General features: G+C 36.3%; 1 protein-coding gene across 22 annotated transcripts in view; it reads right to left on the bottom strand.

Annotated features, from left to right (window-relative positions):
* The window catches only part of CASK (calcium/calmodulin dependent serine protein kinase), a 243,228-nt gene that overhangs the window by 165,439 nt on the left and 51,531 nt on the right, over positions 1–26,258 (bottom strand). For all 22 annotated transcript variants that reach the window (XM_030019535.2, XM_030019539.2, XM_030019537.2 and 19 more), the window contains exon 2: positions 4,415–4,527. In XM_030019535.2, the coding sequence (XP_029875395.1) occupies positions 4,415–4,527 (113 nt within the window). The remainder of the gene's footprint in view (positions 1–4,414; positions 4,528–26,258) is intronic.

The following is a 26,258-nucleotide window of genomic DNA, read 5'->3' as shown; positions in this document are numbered from 1 at the left end:
CAGTGCCTTGCATGCATACAAACCTGTACAGATGCATATATCAACCTAATAAATAAGGTCTACCCTATTAGAAGGTTGTGGAAGTAATGGTAATCACTTTCTTTCAGAGGACATTTCTATCAAAATGAATTACAGATAACTGAATCTAATATATGATGAATCAAATCTTGACAAACAACTTCAAAAAGACATGCACTGTAAGCACAGGTCACTGCCCTTTAATTTGCTTTAAAAAAAACCCTCAGCATGTTACAAGAGAACAATCTGACATTAAGAAAAGGCAGACAAATTACATATATTGGCTTTTACTAAGTAGTAAAGAAGCAATCACCATTCTCTCCCTGAGAAATAGTGTTTGCACTTATAGATATTTGGTGTTAGAACAGCTAACTAAAAGCAAGATATGCAAGTCAGAGAGAGAAAAATATGAGAAAAATAAAATGCATGGGATGTGAAGAGAGCACCAGAAGAAATGGACAGTAAAAGGTAACTATGGTATGAGCTGTAACAAATTCAGAAATAAGGAACATGCTTTTACACTTTTCTATAGCAAAAATTCTGAGTATAACAACCAAGAGCTGTGTTTGAAAACAAGTTTATTTACACTGATATTTTTATTAGGCCTCAATGAGTAAACTAGCTTCTGAGAGCATCAAGTACTCTTCCACATGAATCCTCTAAATTGAACTGTACAAAATAGTCACTTTTATATCTAAAAATATTCAAGCTTTGCACTTTCTTATGTATATTTTAAATTTTTTGTGTCTCTGTGATATGAAAGCATAGTGAACTCTACTAGAATCTGTCATTTTGTAAAATAGGCAACATTAATCCAGTAGATCATGTGGCCACTTGAACAGTGACAAGGTGTCAATATACTTCATTAATATGGTTGAATTACAACACTACAGAGATTGATGACACACAGTATGCAAGACCATGAATACTAATACTTGAATCCAATAGAATTTAGCCTAAATTAGATTTGTTAGCTGTCAGGCATCGTTACATAGCATTAATTTCTTTTTTTTCCTATTATCAAACCACTGCAGAGATGCACACAGACATAAAAATCACTTGAGATGTCCATCTCTATACACACTATGTGTAAGCAGCCTTATGGAAAGAATGCTATACTAGATGAAAGTTTGCCTTGCAAACTAGTGGCTTCTCTATCATATACCACAAATGCTCACGATAGTACCAATTGATAAACACAGATTAGCCTAGAGAAGTATTAATTTTTCAAGCTTGATTGCTTTTGTTACTGTAGTAAAGCAGATACCATTATTGTAAAAAATCGGTATAATTATTTTTAAATGAATTGTTTAGACTAGCAAATAGTCCTTTTAAAACACATTCCGTGCCCAACCACCTCACATGTTAAAGAAATTGAAATATTGTATCAAAACCAGGTTTAAATTAAAACATTGTATCAAACTACAACAAATTAACTCTTTAAAATTGAAACATTGTATCAAACCCAGGCTTATATTTAACTCCTTTTTAAGCACAGTGCTGTTAAGCCTAAATTTTCTCCCTAAGTAGTACTGAAACTATATAGCCCCACAGATTACATGCAGACTGTTGCTCCTAATACCACAGAATCACAGAATCAGGTAGGTTGGAAGGAAGCTGTGGAGGTCATCCAGTCCAAAGCAGGTCAAAGTAGATCAGGCAGCTCAGAGCCTTGTGCAGCCCAGTTCTGAGCATCTCTGAGGATGCTCTCCACAATCTCTCTGTGCAACCTGTAACAGAGTTTTACCACTCACAGGGTTAATTTTTTTTTCGTGTCTAATTGGAATTTTCCATGTTGCAACTTGTCTGCATGGCCTCTCGTCTTTTCACTGTGCGCCTATACAAAGTTTGGCTCTATCTGCTCTATACCCTTCTATTAAGTAGCTGAAGAGAGCACTAAATCTCACCTTAGCTTCTCCTCTTAAGGCTAGACAAACCTAGTTCTCTTGGTCCATCTCTGTTGGACTCATGTCAGTACATCATTGTTTTTCTTGTACTGGGGAAGCCAAGAGTGCACACAGTGCTCCAGATGCGGTCTCACAAGGGATGAATAGAGAGAATAATAACTTCCTTTGACTTGCTGGCTACACTTCTGCAAGTCTGCTATGCAGTTGGCTGCCTCTGCCACATGAGCACGCTGCTGACAAATACAAAGACAAAGTTCTTACCCATAAACACATGTCATCCCACATGGGTACTTATGCAATAGCACTCAAGAACAGAGACTTTTGAGACTTAATCATAAGCGTGGAGGCATATTGGGGTCTTTACCTCTCAGCACTCTACATGTATGTGAAATTAAGGAAGGAACTGTCATCAGCTCCCTCGCATGCAGAATGTCCTGCTCTTCCACTCCTGTGCCTCAAAGAAAGACTGGAGTTGGAAAGTTGTACAAAGATAACCTTCAAGACCAGAATGGTCTTGCAGAGGGCAAAACTTTGAGGTAAAGAATGTTCCTAAGGATTAATCTTACCATTCCATTCTGCCTTACACTTTAACACAATTTACAACCACAGCTTCCTCCCAGATAAGTTATCTAACATTTATTTTATTCAAATACCACCATCATGGCTCCCCACCAATATGTTTAAGGAATGCCATATCAGAAATAAGACAAACAAATAAAAAAATTAAGAAAAATAAAATCTTTGAAAATATAAACCCAGAGGATGGATAGAAGAGAGGTACACACACACACACAAAAAAACCCCAAACCAAGCACAGAGGAAAAACAAAATAAAGAGTACACAAGATGGAAAGAGTTTGTGAAAAACAGACTTAGATTCTTAAGGAGAGTTAAGGACTTGCTCCACATTCACTTATACATCTTATGTGTCTTAATATTACAAATCTAATGCATAACAATTCAAAATCTTAAAAAAAACCCCAAACCAAAAAAACCCAACAACAATTAGCAACCAGAAATACAAAAGGAAAAAACCCACTAAACACATAAAGTGTTTACGACCTGTTAACTCAACAACCTACTAGCTTGAATTATAACTATATCAATATAACACAAGTGGAATTGAAAAAAACAAAATTTCTTAGTATACTCCCAAGCCTTTTCTTTAGACCCAGGCAGCAAATGCAAACCATCAACAGCTATCCTTCATTTTTTCAGTGAATCTATTATTACTGTTGGCTTCTCTTTTCCTCCTGATGACTTCCTACTCTTTTGTCTGCTATTTCTCCCTTTCAACAATTCCTTCATAGTTCCAAAATGTTGAATTTTACTGTCATGGAGTGAGGAAAGCAGTACTCCACTAAAGGTAGAAATGTGTCCGAGCATCAGTAGTCAAGATGAGGCTCAGAAACACACTAGAATACAGACAGAACTTCTTTAAAAGATACCAAATCATTTTAGTAAGATTACACTATCTCAAAATACAATGATTTTGGTATAACCTGCCAAAACCATAATGTGGCTATGCACAAGCTGAATATTATGAAAAGCATGGGGTATATTTTGTTGGAGGGCTAGGAAAAAGAAAATAGCAATGGCATTATCAGATTTAAATGAAAATCTTTGGTAAAGTCTGAAGCAAGACCTGTGATTTACCTTGTAAATCAAACTAGCAATTAAGGCTTAAGATTCTGTTTGTTATCATTGCCAACAAAAGTCATTAAACCCTTTTTTGCTGGGGAACTTGGGTTCAATAAGGACTTAGATGGCACAAGTGGAATCCCCCCAAAACATTACTGTTCAAAAGAATATGATCTCCAGCAAAAATACACTGGACATAGAATACACAGTGATTGTCATTCAGTTACCATGCTTTTTCATGCAGTGTAAAAGAAGCACTTTATGCACACATGAGTTGCATATTCAATTTAGAAAAGACTTAGTGTTTTATCCTAAAATAGGAAATGTTGAGTTACAGCCTTTTATTTATAGTGCAGCAGTTCTGCAGCATTGTTTTAAAATCCTGACTATATGAAAAATGTATAGTTTTTTATATAATTTTGCACACTTCAATCACAAGTTTCCACACATTTTATAGCAAATTACTTGTTAAATTTAGACTAGTAAAAACAAAACTGATGTGTTCTTACTTCCTTTGTATGCTTTTTTGATTCAGAATTAATTTGTTTCTTTAAGAAATTCACATTCTTAAAAAAAAAACTTCAAACAGAAATAGCAATGGCTTAGAGTTAGTATAGACCTACTATTCTTTCTAATATTTATTATCACAACTGAATAGCTGTAGGAACTACTAAATATTAGAAATGTATGCACTAAGTTGAATCAAGATAAATTTAAGATATAAGACCTTGCCATAAAACTTCTACAAAATACAAACCAGAAAGGATCTTACAAAGCAAACAAACATAGAAAAGGTTGACAAATCAAAAAACCTGTCTGCTTAGAATTTACTTAATTGTTCGTTCTTACCTTCTGTGCTTAATCCAGGACTTGAAGTGAATTTTGCTACATCGACAATCTTTACTGCAAACTGTTGCCCTGTTTCCCTGTTGATACATCGCCGTACAACACTGAATGGACCCCTGAAACACACACACAGAAAACAGCAATAAATAAGCCATTCTCTTTTATGCGTTGAGCTACAATTCCATTATTTCTAAACAAAATTTAGATTCCAACATTCAAGTGTAGCATTTACACAGAAGCTTATACGTCTCATCCTTGCTGCCCATTAAATCAAAATTAATAATTTTAAGTACAGACTAGTGTAAAGAACACCAAATGAGTTTTGTATTTTCCTATATTAAAGTTGTATTAACTTACCCTGCCGCTTGAGAAAGTCTATACTCTTAGAAAACCTTATGCAATATACTGACATTATTATTAAATTTTAAGTGGACTTTATTTTGATTCATAATTCAAATAGTGGAAAAAAAATTGAGAAAGACATTCTTGCTTTCAGTCCTAAGCTAGAGTTTAGAAATTACTATTTGAAACAACTGAAAGGATATTCCTTCAAAACAATGATAAGAGTAACAGAATTGTTGAGTCATGCTGTTTGGTTTTGTTTGTTTGTTTTACACAAACTAGGTTTATTTTAAGCTTATTTGACATCACTAGATATAAACAACCTCCATTATGATACTTCAAAATTTCACAAAAGCTTATAAATTTCTCTCATCTATGGCACTTAAAGAACCTCCACAAAAGTTATAGATAAAAAGACTTATCAAAATTAGTTCAGACAGATGTTAGTATTGCACTCGACTAATAAAAACCTAGTTATTTTTCAAAATTGAAATTACATTTGCCAAAACACAAGTTAGAACAATGGCAACCTTTTAAAAACCATCACCACCAATACAATTTTTGGAAGCTTCTTTTAGTAGATGATTTAAGTCCTTGGTGCCTTGACTTAAAATATGAAATCTTCCATCCAATATTAACAACAAATAATACAATCAGATAATTATGGTAGGTCAAGCTTTCAAACATGAAAAATTAATAGGTTATGAAAACAGAATAGGATTGTTTCAAGACTGCAATAGTTGTGGCAAATCAATCCTTTTTTACTGCTACTTATTTAATGACTGACATGATAGTTCTAAAGAAATCCATTCAAAAAGATGTAAGGGAAAATTTGAGGATGGAAAATGCCTTTGTTCAGAAGTTCATGTATTGAGTGAACATTCACCTGCTGAGTGAAATAAATTCTTAAATATAGCTTAAAAGATAAATTCTTCCATTCAAGCAGTGAACTGGAAGTTAGCTTACAAGTTTCTGAGCAATGAGATTGCAAAGCAACACAATTCTCAAAATAAAAGGTTCCCTGAAAAGGGAGAAATGTTCCTCTAAGGGCACTTACAAACCCTTATAAGTGGCTTTTGTTATTCCTTTACACACCAGATGATTCGAAGTATTTACTTCATCACACTACCAAACCTGTACTCCCATAGCTAAAATCCAATTTTTGTACTCTTTAAACAACATACTTGCCAAGATTTCTTGAAATAGGATTATTTCTGACACAGAACAGGAATACCAAAACCAGCCAATGAATCACAATCTAAACATTCACAAACAAGGAAAGTATTTATTAGCACAGCTATATACATGTGAATTACACTGATGTGCTCAAACAGAACTAACTACACAAGAAAATGCGTGGGTTTTTTTCCTCTTTCCTTGCTCCTAACATACAATGAAATCCTCCCTACTGATGGCTATTTTCTCCTCTGAATCCACACCCCACTATTGTTCAGTATCTGGTCTTTTACCAACAGTTACCACAGATATTTTTAAAAAGATGTTCAATTAAGACTCTAATACATAGAAATCCACTTACATCTGTAAATGCGAAAGGCTCAACTGACTTCATTTGGCATCGGAAGGCCTACAACTATTGACTTCGAATCCTCCCCCCACATTTCAAAAAGTAATCTTTTATTAAAAAGTCCCATTTTATATAGATCATTGTCACCTTCTTATCCCAAGTCCCTGCTTACTGTTTTAGCATCTGTCAAAGTAAAATTGCTTTAAAATACTATAAACACATTTATATTATGGTAACTTAAAAACATTTCAAAACCTAAACCACAGCTTTGGAATAACATTGACAATACTCATTTTCATTCATAATTGCCACAAATTACTAGAAACCAAATGTATTTCATTAAAATGATCCTTTTTCTTTTCATTCTCATTGTTTTTTCCACACACAAAGCCTTTCTGAAGACATTAAACAATGCTTTTAACATAATCTGTTACAGAATGGTAGATTACTAGAGCGTAGAGATGCCTGACAAGGCCATATCCTTACTTATAGGTAGACCCCTGACTTCTGTTCATTCACATAAACTCTATGAATATAAGTATTTCTTGCTGTTGACCAACCTAATTCTAGATTTCCTTGTTTCCTCAAGTCTGGGCTGGAGAGCTTGCCCAGCCACCAGAATATGTGTACATACTTTGAGCAGACAAGGAGAGATAGAGAAATCATAAATCAAAAAGGAGCATACAAACTGCAGCTCCAAAAGGTATCAGTCTTGTGGTCAACCCTACCTTTCTCTCTCATAACCGTGACTTATTTTTTCTTTCCATTATGCATTAACATTTTAGAACCCTGACTTCAGTGATTTGCTTCCTGCATATTAAGTCTGGGACAAAAAAAATTAAGCATTTTATTTAGTTCTGTAACAGAGAAGGTACAAGAAACATCTGTACAGTCTCAACTTTTATGGTCATACTGAAATTTAGCTATGTTTTTGACAGAGCCTTCTCTACGTAGAATGAAGAATGCCAAAGACTCTTAAGTAAATCAAAGGTGCTGTAAAGCACAGAAATCAAGAATTCAGTGATGCCTACAATGAACTCATTCTATTAAAAACCCACACCAATTTAGAGTTTCATATAGAAATAGAAAGATTTTTAAACATAACCTGAAGATTCAGCTGTTTACAAGCCTTAGATTTCCAACTTTTTCAAAATTATCTCGCTCATATTCAAGCCACAGACAGCCTCAAAATAGTAGATGTTATGACATTAGATGAATGCGTTCCATGACAATTGCAGCACAATAAAGGCTTGAATTTTCCAATTTTACATAATTTTAAAACACCCATGAGAGGTGCCCTCATCAATTAAGCAGACACCATTGCTTCCATGTGCCAAGTAACAGAAAGGAACTTTTAAATAAATTAAGGTTGCAGTTAGCTTTTTGACTTTTTCCTCATAGCTGCAATGACACACAGCAATTTTACAAATAAAGTTATAATAGCCCATGATGATACTGTCTAATCTGAGTCAGAAAAAAAAAATCTGTGCTTCCTAACACAGTAGTTTCAAAACTTATTTGGAAGTTAAGTCACAAAAGTCTTTCAGGTCACCCTCAGTACTAAAATCACACTCTTCTCAGTCAGGAAAAGGACTACAGTGTTTCATCTCTGAAGTGAGACAAGGAGCTATTCAACAGTTGTGTCTGCCACTGGGGAAACATGTATCACATCCTCACTAAATGACAATTTCTATAGCTCATTTTACTAACCCTGCAGCTTGAATTATACAGATCTAAAATACAGAGGTGATGCAGATAGGGGAAGGAATAACTGTAACACTAGATACAGATCATCAAAACTGTTATCGATAGATCAGAGTACTTATTTGTTTACTTATTAAAACAGAAGAACTGAGTTAAGTTGCATAGTAAGACTGCATCTTGTAACAGTCATGCAAACTAAAATTATAATGTAATATGTTTTATATTTCATTTCTCTCTGTGCTACCCTTAACAGACATACCTGCTGAGATACATAAATCTTTGGTTTCAGAGCTATCCTCCCGCCTTCCCTCAAGCTTTCAAAATCTTTCACTGCAGTTAGGATGCACACAACAGAGTACACTAGCTCAAAGTATGAGAATCATTAAAATATGCAAGTAGTAAGGACAGATAATTTTTTCACTGATATTTTGTCAACATTGGCAGCAGCACATTCCAACACCTGCAATACTTTGAGTCCCTCCAGCAATGCATACCAAAAAGCAAAATGTATTTTCTTAAAATGAATTTGGGATGCATGCTGATTTTTGCTGTCTACTGCAGATGGAAATCAAGTATTAGAATACATTATTAAGGAGGTTGTTGATTACATGTAGGCATGTAGGCCATAAAAAGGTGGGTAAGAATGCTGAAGAGGTGCCTCATAACCAGTTATTTTCATGATTCCAAAATTTCGAGTAAGCAGGGCAGGTCCTGATGTAACCTTAACCCTAGTGAAACAATTTTCTGGTGATTAGCTTTACTGTCTAGCACAGAACAGTTAATTTTATATCAGCTAGACACAAACTTGAAGGAAATCAATTATTAATTACTCTCTCCTTCAGGAATATACCACTTGAATTAGAATAAAATCCTAAAAATTTGAGACCATCAAAGACTTTTTTATCATGTCCTTCACTTTAAATTATTTTATTTAGTCTATGTCATTAGGACTTCAAGCATAAAGATCATAAGATGATATTTTGCAAGCTTTATTTTTTTTATACTAGAATCTTATTGGTTTACCTGTCTGTTCTGCTTCCTTTCCCCTTTCCTCCAATCCATGTTGGTGTGCAAGAATGAGAACTGGTTGTGATTAAAATATACCTTGCTGGTTCATAACAACCACAAATACTCGCAACCAGTAACTACAGCCTGTTCCCTTCGCGTGTCCTGAATGAACTGAGCCGACCTGTGGGAATGGAGTTCCTACTGACAGATGCTATAAAGACACTTTCTGAACCTCTGTGCTTCAGAGCCGTCAAACTTGAGGTTTGAAGTCATTTTCATATTGGATCACCAAGAATTTGCTTAACACCTCTCTTAAGTGAGTCACAATTTTTTGAGGAATTTAATATAAACCAATGCATTTTGGCTCTCAAATTCAGTTTCATTAATTTAAGTTTGGAAAAAAAAAAGGTAAGAAACACAAGTTGAACATTTTGTCAGTAAAACCAACAATAGTGAACAACATGTTTTCCAATGACCAGAGTGCTCCTTTAAAAATGAGCTTCCATTTAGAAGTACAAGGCCTTAGATTCCTTTTCCTTATTTAACAGGGCTTAACTATTAAGAATTTGAAACATGTAATAAGAGGTCTTAAAGTTACCTTTATTCAACATTTTAAATGGAAGATCAGTGTTTCCTAAAAGGGATTATGTCAGTTTGTTGCATTAAGGTAGTTTAAACGTATACAGATAAAGTCACATAAGAAGAGACATATATACCCAGATTTTTTTTCTTTTAATTTTTCTTTTTTTAAAGGCTATGCATTTTCTTACCTAAGCAGCAGTCAACACTGCTTTGTACTAATGTGGTTAATACTTCCAAAACGACTGTATCTAAATTGACAAAAATTGTTGGAAAGGAAGCAAATTACAACCACATTTTAAAGAGATAGTTCTCTTTCCCTCTTCAATCATCCATGTCATTTATAATATATTCTTGTTCTTTAATTTTCCCTTTGATTGAAGTGAACCTCTTTTGAAAATTAAGTATTTCCAAGATTAATTAAACCTGCAATTAGTCACTATATCAGCTCATTTGCACATGGAACTGCAGCCTAAAACAGTGACTGAACCTCTCTGCAAGCTAGCACATTGGATTAGACGGCATCCACATTTAAAAAGCCATCACTGGCAATGTTGGGTACACATTTTTTGTTATATTTTCAAAATAAAGTTTAAAATACAGAATTATTATGACTGTGGCACAGAAGAACATTTGGGTTGAAGATCTGGTACTTCTTTAGAAAATTAGATATCCCAGTACAAGTCACAAAACTGAGTTCCCAAGCAGCAACATTTCTATCACAATTATGCTTCAACAGTTCACATCTTCAAAACCAAGCCTGTGTTTTAACTCAGTTTTAGGATAAAACATACAAAGAACAAAGCACAAGACAGCAGTTCACTGGATCTCAGCCCAATATGAATACATACTTTCTAATATTAATCCAACAGAAAAAAGAATATACACAGAGTACCAAAGCTGTGGTTCTAAGGTAGGAAAAAACCCCCAACAACTCAGAAGTCTTCCTTCACCTTCATGATCATTTTTATGAGACATGCTCACTTAAACACCTTAGAAAGTACTGAATCATAGTGTTTACATAATATTTGAATACAATGCATATTTTCTAATGATTTTGTAAATAATGAAATAACTGGAGAAAGGCTACTGAGTAAAGTGGTAGGGTTTGAAACAGGTCATTTAAAAACATTGGAACTAAAGTCAAGAAAAGATTTGGAAATGGCGGTTTTTTTAAATAATAGGTTTTAAAGAATTTAAGAAATATTAGCTAAGTAATAAAATATGATTTATAAGAAATTACTCTTACAGCTTAAAAATAGTCAACTACTGTCTATTTTAAAGGCTTAAGCAAGCTTTTCTACATAGGAACAAAAACTTCAGGGAAAACACCTGTGAAAAAAACCTAGAGTAACTTAAACTTCAGTTATTCAACACATAACTACCTGATGGGGGGTGAGGGTGGGGAAACATGCTTAAAAAAGCATAGTCCTATCAATGCAGTGCACTATAGGAGCTAATTAGACATCCAGCATGACCTTATCACTCAGTATTTCTACTGCAGAGCTCAGTGCAACTCCAGTCAGAAGCAGTGGTTGCTCGTGTGGACCAGAAACCCAGTCATGGTCCTCCTTCCAACCTACTGCCCTTCCAGCAGTGTTCCCTCATTGCAGTGTTATTAGAACCCATTTTTCAGCCCTCCTCAAAGCCTTGTCTGACACAGAAAGGGAAGAAATGAAAACTAAAATTGAAAAGACCACCACACGATTATGTTCAGTGCCAAAACACTGGCAGAGTTACCCCAGAGAAAAAACAGAGAGGAGACAAGAGGAGCTTCCAAGCCTTTTTTCCCTTTTTTTTTTTTTTCTTAACCATTTCTTTCCTTCCATAGGAAACTACAGAAGGAGTAGCCACTCCAGTGCTTGTGAAAGGGAAACACTCCCCAAGAAAACCTTAGGATATGCTTAGAATTCATGCAAGGTACTGAAAAAAATATTTACTTTCAATTTTAGGATTTTCTGGTACAATTCAGAAGCTTGTTTACATGTTTTTGTCACTATAAAAGCAGAGCACTGGCAGAAAGAGATCTCTTCTGCTATCCTGTCTTTCCTATCTCCAACCTGCAAGGGCGATAAGCTATCCTTAACTGATTTGTAACCTCTATCAACAGAAATGGTAAGTTTGTGGCCTGATTTTTCTTCTTATCAAGCAAAAAGCAAGAATGAATTTATCAGTCATTCTACATTTTAACGTATGAGGTGTCTATCTACCAAATCTCTTAGGCATACATATGCTATAAACAGATGCTGATATGGAAAAATATCTTTAATGTATCTGTAGTTTGTAAACAACTCATATTTTACATTGACTGGCTGGGATATTGAGGGGATGGGAAAGAAAGAACATTGAGATAAGATGCTCACTAGATCCTCTATTCTATTACCATGAAATAAAAATTTCAGCACCAGTCACAAACAACATTCTTCACATGCAATCTACTCAGAAAATATTTTTATGTTCACATATACTACAACACCCTTCATTTTCAGAATTCCATAATTATCTGTTAACACTGACTTTATCCTTGTAAATTCTCACATTTTATTCATAGACTTATAGAAGAATATAGGCTGGAGGGTACGTCTGAAGGGACATGCTTAATAAATTTTGTCAGAACAAAAATCTGTCTACTTGTTGCTATCAGAACCAATACTACCACGTTAAGTTTTTTTTTTTTTTTCCAAAGAAAACAGCAGAAACTACCTCGCTCTCTGAAAACAACCATTTACAAATAATTTTTCAACTCAGCATACAGAGAAGCAAATTCTGCTTTCAATAATTATTGTAGTAATAGGTTTCATGGTCTAAAAAGAGTTGGTCTGAAAGCTGCAGCCATAGCAGGTATAGTAATAGCAAGCATACTTTGTTAAGACCTATACACTTTTTGGAACAAGATCAGACATTAGCTGCTGGGTGGCTTTCCGAGGGGCATGCTTCCACAGGAAGGGCCACATACAGAAGATTACAGAACATCATTTCAAGTTCATGTTTGGATGATACTGAAGTATGATGACTGTTTTAAACAGAAGCAATAGCTATTGACATAGAACAGCTCTTTCAAGAGACTGTCCTCAGATCTCCCTTTACATCCTATTTTTCAACTCATTAAAGGTCATTTGCAAGAGAAGGGTCAAGACCTCAAATCTGAGTAACTCTTAAATAGCCTTCTTAAAGAGTTCAGGCTCTTGGCTCTATGGATTCCATTTTTAGCTCATTTCTTCCTTGATAATCTGTTTCCAATGATTCACTACTAATTTGCTGTTGCTGCAAGATTAGATATTGGACAGTATTTTCACTTTCCTGAATCAGTACATAGGTTTAAAACGCTATGCTAGCAGCCTCAGTCTTCAAGAAAGTGACTGATTACATGTCCCACTTCCAGATGGATGAAAGAAGGAACAAAAAATTATTTCTAAGGCATGTATGTACTAAGTACACAGGTAAATTATGACATTCTCTTAACTGAGATATAAATAATTATAAGGGTCTCAGAAAATGGTGCTATTTTTTAACTGTTGGTGAGAAAGAAGAATGAAAATTGGTTTGTTAAGCTGAGATGAAACATCCTGTCCCCTCACCAGTAAAGAACTCAAGAAACTGATGACTAATATAACTCTCCTCTCTCTCTCTCTGGTTCACCTTAAGGTAGGTGAGAATCCACATCTCACGCAGGAAGGGATTTTTGGTGGGTAGAGACTGGTAATCAAAGCACACAACCTACTTCTTGAACATGAGAAGGGGGACATAAAGAGAGCTTTGTTCACTGACAAATTCCCACTGGAAATACTGCAATAAAAGCATAGAATCAAAATCCCCAAAATTTTATTTTTATGCTCTAACGTTCTGTAACACTTCACAGAAAAATACAACACACCAGCAGCTGAATCAAGAGCATCAGTTCAAAACTGTTCAGAAAAACTGATGCTGTTGTCCTAACAGACTCCTTTAAAATCTGACCAAATCTTTTGCCCCTTTCTCTTCTCTGTGAAGAAAGACCTAGTGCGCAAGATCAGGAGGCAGCGAAGGAAATCTGGAAAAAAAAAAATCTAAAACTACATTAGGTATGAAATCATTCAACAGTGAGAAGAAAAGCAGCAGGAATGAACAAATGTGTTAAAAAGAGCACTTCAATCACAGGAACAAAAGGGAGTATATTAAAAATAATAGCTTTGACTCCAAAAAAATAGAGAAAGGTTGTAGAGTATCTTCAGTCTCATCAGCTAGAGACAATGATCATTACTTTTCTCTTTTCCCATTCAGAGGACCCTTTTATCCCATTCATGTATTAACACAGCCTTGTTCCATCTCAGGCTGTGGCTTCACCAGCATTTCTTCAGCAGTGGTACTGGCCAAACCAGCAACCCTTCTAGCTATTGTGTCCTCCTGAAACAGCTTTGGCATGGTTACACTGAACCAAGCCAAAGAAGAAAAAAACCCCACCCAAATACCCCCCACAAACCACTTCTCCCGTTTTTTTACTGTATTACTCTTCATCCAGAGCAGTTGCTTGATTTGGCGTACAGTACAGCTACGCAAAGAGCTGTTTCAAGACAGTCAAAACCAGGAACAAATGGCTAGGACACAGGGGGTGCTTATGCAGCACTGCTGCTAAAAGTGAATCTAGTCTCAGACCACAATGATTTTTCATACAGTCCTACAGCCAACTGTAGGACCTGCATCAATATAGCATATGTGCACTCATGCAATGAAGCAAATGAACTTATCTGAGAAAGTCTTAGGTAAATCCACATATAGCTGGCTCCACTGTGCAGTTTGTCTTGCAACTACAAGTGCTTTCAATAACACATAGCGCAGAGAGCAAGATGAGAAAGAAGAATGGGGAATACGTCAGCCACCACTGTTGCCAAAAATTTCTTCAGGAGATTACAGCCTCAGGTGAACTTACATATGTTAAATGCTCCCTACATCATCTCTCCCTCCTGCACAGTGGTTCTATTTTAAATTTCCACTTTAAGATTATTAATGTCCACTTTATATCTATTAGTCCTGCTAACAAAACTGAGCTTACATACTACTTCCTCTTCTCTCTTTCACTCGCAGATTTTGCCAAGCCTAACAAAATACACTTTTTTAATGATGGGCTCTCTCATTTCAGAATCTCTTCCCTGCATCTGTTCCAGTTTCAGTTTTTCTTAACAAAAGCAACCAGAACTGTGAGTAGTACCCCAGACAAGGTCTTAGCAAAAGTTTGCACAATGTTAACGATACTTTCTTCTCTGCTGGAAGTACTGTGCCTGGTAGAATCCTGTACTTGCCTTCTCGACACGCACATCATATAGCCACCTAATATAGTTACATTCTTCGCCTCAGTTGTTTCCAACCAGCCAGCCTTTGCCTACCCCAAAGCCTGTTACTAGTTTTTCCATTCTCAAGTGGTGGATCCTGTATTTAGAAGTTCATAATTTCCACTACTGAAGTCCTTTAGTTTAGTCCTTTAGTAAAGGTTTTTTTTCTTTTCTGGATGATGTCCAGATCCTCCTCGGCAGCACTAATCCTCAAATGTTGCATCAAAAAAAGCATAGTTTAACCAGTACATTTCAATTTAGTCTTTTTTTCTTTTAAAATAACCCAGCAGACAACTAATCCAAAACTGCCCAATGACAAACCTTCACTTTTTTGCACTATTTCCTCTTTGAATGCCCCGTTCTAATTTCTTCTTTAGTCCAATACGGAATACTTCACATTTATCATATAGTAATATTTTTGTTTGTTTTAAAGAAACCAGCAACCCAAATTACAGGAGGGAAGTGAGAGGGAAACACTAGCAGATCTGACTGATAGAAGGGGTTTTCTCATTGCTCAGAATACACCACCACTAACTCAGCTGCCCCAACACTACTGTGTTACACAAATCAGAAGTTTCCTACATGTTCATGACAATGGAGAAAGGTACACTTAACTTGCATGGGCCACTACAGAAGTAGAGAATAAACTTCACATTTTTTATGGAAATAACCTCATTTAAGTACTGTTATGTCTGTGATAACATGACAGTTCCTCAAAACTGAAAATGTATCATCTTTATACTGCAACATATGCAAAAGGTTCAGAAATTCTTTGAGGGCCTCTCTCTTCCCCATTTCTGACTAACAACAAACCTCCCATTTAATCTGCTACCACTACACAATAGTTGAGTCTCAAACTTGAAACACAGCAATGGTCAAACAAAACAATGTTTTTAAGACACACACATATACAAGAAATTGGTATCTCCCATGAAACTGATACCTGAATCTAAACAGAATTTATTCTGGTAATTATTTCAATCAAAATTGCTTCCTGTATAGCTCAATATTTAAATTTTGCTTAAAACCCAAACAAACAAAGAAACAATTCAGTTCAGTTTAGCTGTCACTTAAAATCACAGCCTCAGGGACATTTCTGTGTGCATACCAATTCACAAGACCCTTTGGAACCAATACACAGAAGTTACTGAGGAAATCAAGAGAGACCAAGTTTCTAAGTGAGGAAGTTCTCTGGAGCAGCACTGATCAGTAAAGCTAAATTATCTGAAGAATCTTGATCCAGACAGACAGCTTCTTGTACTTCTTACAGTAGTTTGGCCTCTGAAATGCCAAACACCTTCATGTGTTAGGAAAATTAAAAGTATCCTGAAAAGAAAGTGTCTTCTGTGTCTCAAAAGTATGCAGATTAGTATTAAATTCCATAAGCTGTCATCAAGACCATGTATGAAGTGAAGGAAAACATAAATACTTGAGGTTTTCTTTTAAAGATGTTGGAAGACTTCCGATATTTCAGCAATCAATTTATGACTCAAATCATCAGCCTTTAGGGTGATTCATAATGTTTTAAATTACGGAAGGATTATGGGATTTATTAAGAACATTCATATGAATATTGGGAAAAAAATTCCTGGTTGTGATATTTATAGAAGGTTGTTGAATTCTCTCTCCAGGGGAAAAATGACTAAATTCTGACCTCTTGAAATCTGAAGCTTTCAACAATATACTGGAATGAAAAATCTGACACAGAGAAAATAAGAACACTTAGTTTCTCTCTTCCATCTGGATCTGTTAGGTTTCTGAACAGTAGTTCTTTGTATTTTTATATATTTAAGGCATATAAACTACTGTTCAAAGTCAGGGTGTTTTGTTTTGGGGTTTGTTTTTTTAAGTACAGATTGCATTTCAACAGCCTCAATCTATCTATGAAAAAAACACTAATCTATACCATTTCTACTAGTTCAGCCTTTTTCTAAACTTTAAACAAGTTACTTTTTAGTAGTTTATTTAGAAATGTCATCTCGCTAACTTCAAAAATTAAAGATGTCTTGGAAAAAGCTAATGCAGCTACAAGAAAAACATTTAAAACTAAATAGGGCTATTCACCTTACTAAATATTTGGAAGGTATATTGTTACATAAGTATAGTAGGAAAATGAACCACTGTTGTTTGTAAAAGTAACAACTACACTAAGTATTTAAACATGAGATACCAGTTTCCTGTAAAACAATTGTTCATGAATTTTAAATTAAACTCTCTTCTTCACATGTTAATTTAAAGGTCTCTACTTAGCATGATCGTGTCATTAGAAAGACTCTACCATACAAAATATCTCATATTAACTACAGGAATATTATTCCTATATGAACTATAATCACCTACAAGACAATTATTAATACGCATACAGCATAATGTATTGTATGATCATTTCACAATTTCTTTTTTAAAAAAGCCACATTATTTTTTCCAGTTGCTAAACATTGAATAGAACTGTTAACAACCTAAAACTAAATGTAAAGCCTCTACTTAAAAGCTACATTTAATATTTTTCTTTTTTTTTTGTTATAAAAAAGGAAAAGCTGCCTGGATCAATTTCCCAGTCAGCTCTGAGACACAGTTGTACTAAAGTTTGTGCCAATGCCTATGTGAAGATAGCACAGGGGTGCTAGCAACCTGCCAGGAGACAACTAGGTTTTTAGTACTGCTTTTTTGAAAAGATCAAACAACAAATTATTTCCGGAACTATGAAATTAGCAGTAATCAGAGGACTGACTCCATCTCTGCATGACCATGTAAGGTGCACACACTGAAAGACTCCACAATCCTGCAAGTGATTATTTGACCTTTGGGACACTGACAAAAATAGGAAGTTGAATTCATGGTCCAGGCCAGGAACAGCTGACATTTCACCAGTTTCCAGCTGCCCTTTATTTTTTTCACGGACTGAATAATGAAATGAGGCAGATGAGCAAAACCTTGGGTCCAAAAGTAGATCTCAGTTTGTTTCCTTGCATATTCTTACACCAACAAGCAAAAAGTCAAAGTATTCTTTCAGTTACGTCACTCTAAATTCAAATCAAACTAAAAGTGATTTCAACTGCAGTGATAAATGCTGTGGTCCCCCATTTGGACCACAGAATCAAAGTCATTCCCTAAATTACTGTCTCAAAGCACCAAATCACCTGGGCACTGATGATCTTAAAAAAAAATAAAATAAAAAATAAAAATCCAGAGACATTGGTAGAGGTCCTAAAAAAGAAATTAGGAGACTGCTCAGTAAGAAACTTGCTGCTGCCTATTTGAGGCATTCCCAAGCTTAGCTTGCTTGGCTGCCACAAGTAGCTGGTGGCAGCTGCTACTGCTGTCACCAGAAAAGAGCCCCAGCAGTAGAAATGCAGTTCCAGCTTTGTTCTATATACACACGAAGGAGTAAGCACATATCTACACCAACTGCCCTGTCTTTAAAATAATTAAAAAAAAAGCAAAGCCAGAGAATTTAGCTACTACTATGGTTTGAATAATGGCACAACCTCAGAGCTATGAAGAATCCCAAGTATTCAAACAGTGAGGTCACAAATTTGAACGAAACTAGGACTTAAAACTGCCAATTGCTTTTGGACTGAATGTATGAACATGTGCTACGGAACCCTACCATAGCACCCTCCTGCTTTATACTAGAAATTTCATTGTAAATTTAAGTCTAACCATATTTTTAGATGAATTAAGGCTATACAAAACAGAGCCAGAAGTTAACTGCTAAGAAAGGCAACATTTAGGAAAAAACGAATGAGGAGAAAAGCGCTGGCAGTTGAGGATGAGGGAAAGGGAAATGGGAAGAAATCAAATTATCATACTATTTTTTCTTCATTATGCTTGAAATATGCTTCATATTATGCCAAAATAATTTAAATAGAGAGAAAAAGAGAAAAGGAAATGCAATAGATTGCAGAGAATACAGAGAGTATTGCTCAACCACCGAAAGCAACTTCCCATTGGCAGGGTTTTCAAATAACTGTACAACTCTACTTGTAAAGATGTAAAAATATAAATACCTGACACCCAATACTTTAGGTGAAACATGTACAAGTGAAAACCAAAACCCAACCAAAAACAACCCCCAAAACTTTAATGAAAGCTTATGATGGTATTTATTCCCTTCAAACATCCATCCAGCAGTTTTTGAGTCATAATAACTGGGCAGCTGGTTATGCAGTTGAAGTTGGCAACAAGGATTTATTTGGCTTTTAGGAGCATGTGATCCTCTTTGAGGACCAAGGACTGCTAGGAAGTGACAGATTCCACCCAAAGAGGGCAAAAAGCATTTTTGCCAACAAGGTGGTCATCCTGGTAAAGGAGAGCTTTACACTAGGAATGACAGGGGAGGGAAATGAGGACCAAAGTGAGGGGGGTGATACGGACAGCAGAGACCTTGTAATGACCGATTTCAAGCTTAATAAATAAGGAAGGATGTACAGGACAGCACAGGGACAGCTCTCATACCTCTTCTGGGAAATCACTACAACTAGGTGACTTTCTGAAGTGCCTGTACAATAACTCATGCCACATGGGGAATTAACACGAAGAGTCAGAGGTCTGCATGCAGGTGCAGGGCTACAGTGTCATTTGGTTCACAAAACCATGGTGGACTGGCTCACACAACTGGAGTGCTGCAATGGGTGGGTATAAGGCTTTAGAAAGGACAGGCTGGCACAGTAAGGAGGGGGAGTTGCTCTTTATGTAAGAGAGCAGCTTTATGTATGAAGCTCTGCCTTAGGACTGGTGAGGAGTCAGGTGAGAGACTATGGGTCAGGATTAGCATACAACCAATATGGGAGACATTGTGGTGGGTGTCTGCTACAGACTGCCTGGTCAGGAAAATGCAGAATCATAGAATGGTTTGGGTTGGAAGGGACCTTTAAAGATCATCTAAGTCCATCCCCCTGCCATGGGCAGGGACACCTTCCACTAGACCAGGTTGCTCAAAGCCCCATCCAACCTGGCCTTGAATAACCCCAGTGATGGGGCACCCACAACCCCTCTGGGCAGCCTGTTCCAGTGTCTCACCACCATCATCATAAGGAATTTCTTCCTTATGTCCAATCTAAACCTACTCTCAGTTTAAAACTGTTGCACCTTCTCTTGTCACTACAGGCCTTGGTGAAAAGTCACTCTCCATCTTTCTTGTAAGCCCCCTTTACATATTGAAAGACTGCAATAAAGTCTCCCTGGAGCCCTCTCTTCTCCAGGCTGAACAACCCCAACTCTCTCAGCCTTTCTTCTTAGCAGAGGTGTTGCAGCACTCAATTTTCATGGCCCTCCTCTGGACTCACTCCAACAGGTCCATGTCTTTCTTGTGCTGGGAACCCCAGAATGGGATGCAGTACTCCAGGTGGAGTCCCATGAGAGCAGAGTAGAGGCCGAGAATCACTTCCCTTGACCTGCTGGCCACATTTCTTTTTATGCAGCCCAGAATATGACTGGCTTTTTGGGCTGCCAGCACACATTGCCAGCTCACATCCAGTTTTTTGTCCACCAGTATCCCCAAGTCCTTCTCCGCAGGGCTGCTCTCAACCCATTCATCTCCCAGTTTGTACTGATACCAGGTATTACCTAATTATCTAATATTCCATCCATCAAAACCATATTTCTCCAATTAAGAGGCAAGAATGTTGTGGGGGACTGTATCAAAGGCCTTACAGCAGTCTAGGTAGATGTCATCTGTAGCTCTTCCCTTGTCCGCTGATGCAGTCACTCCATTATAGAAGGCCACTAGATTAGTCAGGCACAACTTGGCCTTGCTAAAGCCATGTTGTTTGTCTCTAATCACCTCCCTGCCTTCCGTATGTTTTGACACGTCCTCCAGGAGGTTCTATTCAATGAAGCAGATGAAGTCTTTTTCAGAGAACTGGAAGAAGCCTCATGTGTACAGGCCCTGGTTCTCCTGGTGGACTTTAAACACCCCAATATCTGCTGGAGGCACAAAACAGCAAGGTGCATGCAATCCAGCAGGTTTCTGGAGTACATCAAATGGAATACAACTTCCTGACACACATGGTTGAGGAACCAATGAGGGGAGATGGTCTGTTGAAACCTCACACTTACAATCAAGGAAGAACTCATAAAGATCAGTGGCAGCCTTTGCTGCAGGACCCTGAGATGGTAGAATTCAGGATCCCAGAAGGAAGGAGCAAGGCAAAAAGTGGTATCACAGCCCTAGACTTTAGCACAGAAATAAGAGCAGGAGAGAGATTTTTTGTAGCTTACTAGCACACCTGGCTAGGCATAAAAATCAAAGAATGCTGGCAAACACAGAGAAATACAGAGCAACAAAAGAAAAAAACTGATGTCAGAAAGTAGCTTTGACATCTTGCAATACCAGAATTAAAAGGGAATTTTGATCAGGCTGTTTTGTATTTAGTCATTTAGATACAAAATCTACTTGTTCAGATAACTGTCAGAATAAGAGTTTTGCTCATAACTCAGCTGTATATTTTATTTTCCAACTTACTTTAGTGTCTGTGGCATCTCCAGATAAACCTTTATAACAAATTACAGCTTCATTAGTAGCTTAGCAATACCCCTGCAGACAGAAAGTTTATTGGCTGATAGTACTAAACTAAGTTTCACATTAAAACGAACGGATGGCAACATATCTAGAACAGTGATTCCTGCATACCATGAGGAATTCTTATACCCAATTCCCTGGCAAAACTGCTATAATATTCAAAACTCACTCGAAATAACAACAATTTCAAGGAGATATCAAAGCTGGATCTAGCCTTTCCATGGAGTTTCTGTTGAGGTAGTTGAATGAGTACATTATTAATAATACAAATTGGCATAGATATACATGATGCCTATATGCACACACAGAGACCTCCCCCCCCATATATATATATATACATATACACACACACAGAGCTAAAGTGCAGTATGCCAAAGCAATTCCAATGTATGTTCAAGTCAAATCTTCTGCAAACACTTTTGAAATCTAGTTTTCTCCTCTGAAAATTAAGTGGATCTGAGACTGCATTAGTGAACCATCATTAAATAGCTCAGATCGTTCTTCTATGTTTAATTCTACTGGAGTTCTTATTCTGCAAACCCAAGTATGCAGGCTAACTCATGGTCATAACAGAAAGTTACCAGATAAAGTTATTTCATTCTGAAAAAACGCATCATTATAAATTTTAACTTTTCAGTTCCATCCACTCTTAAATAAAATGCAGGTGTCCAAGGTATAAATTTTCACTACCTTAAAGTTACATTTTTTAAATTATTGTAGCGCACCAGCACAAAAACATCTTGTGTAATGGGTCAACAATGAGGCAAACCCCCAATAATTTAAGACCTGATGCTATATTTGATAGTGTTCAGAAGCATTTATCAATAATGTAGTTCCTGATCAGACAATTTAATCCTTCCTGTAGAAGTTATAGCTGAGCAAAATTCATCAGTCACAGATCTTAGTTTGCTAAAAGACAGACAAGTGCTCATGTCTATGAAGCACCTCAAGATTTAGCTTCACAGAACAGCAAAAAACAATTCAGCAGGATTGACTTTAATACCTCTTGTCAGCTTGTCAACTGATAAAACCTATTACATTAGCTGTCCTACATTATTTACTCTTTTCACCTATTAGCTAAAATCGGAGTGTTAGTAAAAACAGAAGAACAAGGATAGAAATTTTCTTGTTTCTTCAGGAAAGTTAAAAAAATTAAATCCCAGTAAAACTGTAAACTCAGTGCATTACTGATATTTACCATTCCCCCTGGCAATTACTGCTGTGTAATTCTCAAGAATAACTGTATTTAGCACATGGAAAACTCCACTTCTACAAATCACAAGCTAAACAGCAACACAAGGAGCCCATTCCAGTTTTGTGAAATCTGTTTTCATTATTTATAATAAAGACTGTCTTTACTGTATTTCAGTCAAGCGCAGATTTGGATTTTTGGTTAGAATGCACAGTTATGTCCCATCTCCTCTGCTTCCCTATCCATCTTTCACATCTATTGAAAAAGGTTTAGCTTCAGATCACAATCTTACAATAGACAATCCTACACAAATATTTTAATCAATATTTTTATGTTGTGCATCAGATCTTTATCTAGGAACACCAGGCACTGAATTTAAGTTAAAAAAAATAAAAATCCTCTACAGACAGCAGAAATGAAACAGCAGAATACATTTAGAATACAGACTATTGACAACAGCTGATAGTTATTTAAATCCATAGGCAAGATTTAAAAAAGATAAATAAAATTAACTGAGTACTGCAGAAGTCTCATTTCTGAAGTTCTTACAGAACTACTTACAGACTGTTAAAAGGCTTTGAAAATCAGTTATGTTTCTACATTGATATGCATAGATATTCACAAGAGCACGCTGTAGGTATGCAATGATATCTGGTATTCATGTTGCCTCTCCCCAGGTAAACACTTGATATCAGTTACAGAAGAAAATCACAAGCGACACTGCTCCTTCACCTCTTGGTTCTTCAGGAGGCATGAGTGAAATGTAGAGCTATAGAAGTTTGCCATCTAACAACATTAAATAGGAGAATCCCAAATTTTTTTAAAATTTCTCTTAAAAAACCCCTAACATTTTAAAAGCCACAACATAATCTGCCTAAATTAAGCTTCCAATTGCTCTACTGAGAGCAAATAAGACCACTTTGGGGGAAGAAAATGGCAGTTTATGGAGTTTGTCATTCAGAATTTAAGCAGTCCTATGATACCAACAGAAAAAGCTCTCTCCTGTGCTTTCGTGTATGCTGGGAAAGAAATATGGATATCACAAAGTTACCAATAAAGAGAAAATACAAACGGATGATGCTCCTTTTCTCAGAGCATTCTACTCTTCTACTGTTTGCAAAAGTTATGTTGAAAGCTATGAAAACAAATAGAGCTGCCTATACAGCAACAGATTAATATCTGCTCAGACCTCCTTTGTATTACAAGAGCTTCATAGCAAGCTCTTAAAATTCTTCTCCTCTGTACGGTCATGAAGTTTGACGGAACCATGACAGTTGTTCTGTTATCCACTTGCTGCACTCAAAACTACCGTATTGTCTAGAAACGTTTAGAAAAAGCTCCTTCAGTAATCGACTAATGTTGCCTTGTTAATGGAGGCACTTCCTATTAGCAAGAGCTATAGTTTCACTATATGGTTTTTCCTATATATTCTACATATTTGTAACATAATTAAAAAGTTCTTCATAAAAGCTAAATGCTCAAAAAAGTAAAAATCAGAAAAAAATTAGTCACAGGTTACCAACTACAGTTCCTGGAAATGCATTATTTTCAATTTTAAGCTGACTGCTTGCCTTACAGAGAGCATCTTTCTTTGCACCTTAAGATAAACATAGGCCACACCAGAGTGGTTGAACATTACAACCGTGACTGAAGGACAAAGTTAAATGGTCTTTACAATTCAATATAAGGTGCAAAAACATTCACACTGTATCTGAACAGAAGTCTTTCAATGCTGGCTGCTTTCCCAGGAACCTTCTTTCCCAAGAGCAACCAGAGGACAGGTTATGCATTGGACAGACTGTAGGAGCAGCAGTCTACTAAGAGCTGTCAGGGCTCTCTAACCCCTTCTACAACTGTTCTGCCAAACACAGAATGGGGTATTTATAATAAAATGCTGGGCATACTGAATCTCTGTCTGTACAGTAGGTTTGACAGCCCTTCACCCCAGTCCCACACATAGGTATTGAAACAGGACAAGGACACCTCCTTAAGGCAGGAACAAGTTGAGAGATTCAAGCTGACTGCAAAAGTCAAATTCTCTAGCACATAACTATTCTCCTTCTTCACCATCTCTGCTACACTTGTATTCTTAGCTCTGCCAAGCAACAAGGGTTAAAAAACAAAACCTGATGAAGTTGCAAATCTTCACAGTTCAAACAATTATCAACAAGTTCAACCAAGATTAACATCTGCAGGATATCCATTTCCTGTCTGGAGAACACCAATCAGTTCTGTGTTGCTTCTGGTGCTTTAAGACACAAGTACTGAACTAGATTACCTGTAAGAAATTTATTTTCACACATGAGATTTTTTTTTTTAAAGTTTTTGAAATATAAGTTCCAGGTTCTGCATGTTATCTGCAGCTTTTATCACTACCTTGCCTCTATAACCATCTCTCTTCTGCTGCTAACAAGTGGCTTTTGCAAGCACTGTGCAGAATTTTAGTAAACATAGCTTAAATATTAATAAAACAATTTATGGACAAAGCGTATTTAGCCAATTAGCTATCCAGAAATTACAACAAGAAGGTTATTCCTAGATATGTAATTAGCAAAGCTGAGAAAGTAATGCTTACGCATGACTTGGTACTACGATATTTATCAAGACTAAAAAATACACTCAATTTTGTATTATTTAACAATTCTGTACTGACTGCTTCTTTGCACCTAAAATACAGATCATAAGTGCTTTCATTTTATTTGAAAGCATATTTCCTGCCCTCAATGCATCAAATAACAAACAGAACACAAACATACTTTAAAAAAGGTATAAACATTTTAATACATGCTTTAGTGTAATTTAAATGTAATTAAGGTACCATACTGGGTCAAAACCAAATAGCACCAATTAAAAAAACCTATTACTTAACATGAACTTGCAGCACAAGCAGACAACTTTCCATGCTAGACAAGTATGACACAAGCAGATTATTTTGGCCAGACTTCAGTGACTCTTTCCTGTGTTCTACTGCACCTCTGGACCTTTTTCAAAAGCAGAAAACTTGGGCAGACACCAAAAGTGACTCCAGCTGCCACCTGGACTACAGCTTGACAATTGCTTTAAGATGAACCATTATACAGGTAGTCATCAAATGAGGAAATCCTGTCCTTCCAGGCATGCACTTCTGCCAGGTTCTTCGTATTAGCATTGGCAGTTGTGTGGCCACAGGAGTGAGACAGGTAAAAATGTACCTCGGGAAAAACAACCCATCACAAAGAACTGGGCTTAGATGAGTCGGTTTTCAGTTCTCTTCTGGTCACTGGAAGGATCACCTCTTTCCGAAACATGTTACTTCAATCAGCTTGAAACAAAGAAATGAAAGCATAAGAGTGCTTGTCAGTGTTAAAGGACAGAAGATTGTTAGCAGAACCTGACAGGTCTTAAAAACATTTGAAGAATCCTATTTGCAAAACAGGTTTGGCTTCTCTTTTATACTGACACTCTTCAATTTTATACAAATTAAAATTACGGCCACTGTTATCACTAAGATTACTCCAGCCAGAAACTTAATTATAAAAGTAAAGCTAAGACCTCACTTGTATGAAAGCAAAATTGACACCCTATGACTTCTCTTCTGTCAAAAGCTAATTCACTTTTGCTTAAAGTTTAGATGCAAAGAATTAACCTATCATTCAAAACTATTTTTAAAATAGTTGAGAATCACACAA

This window comes from Aquila chrysaetos, chromosome 7, assembly GCF_900496995.4.
Source record: "Aquila chrysaetos chrysaetos chromosome 7, bAquChr1.4, whole genome shotgun sequence".
Classification (NCBI taxonomy): Eukaryota; Metazoa; Chordata; class Aves; order Accipitriformes; family Accipitridae; genus Aquila; species Aquila chrysaetos.
The sequence above is the reverse complement of the archived record's forward strand: the minus strand, read 5'-3'. Positions and strand labels throughout refer to the sequence as shown.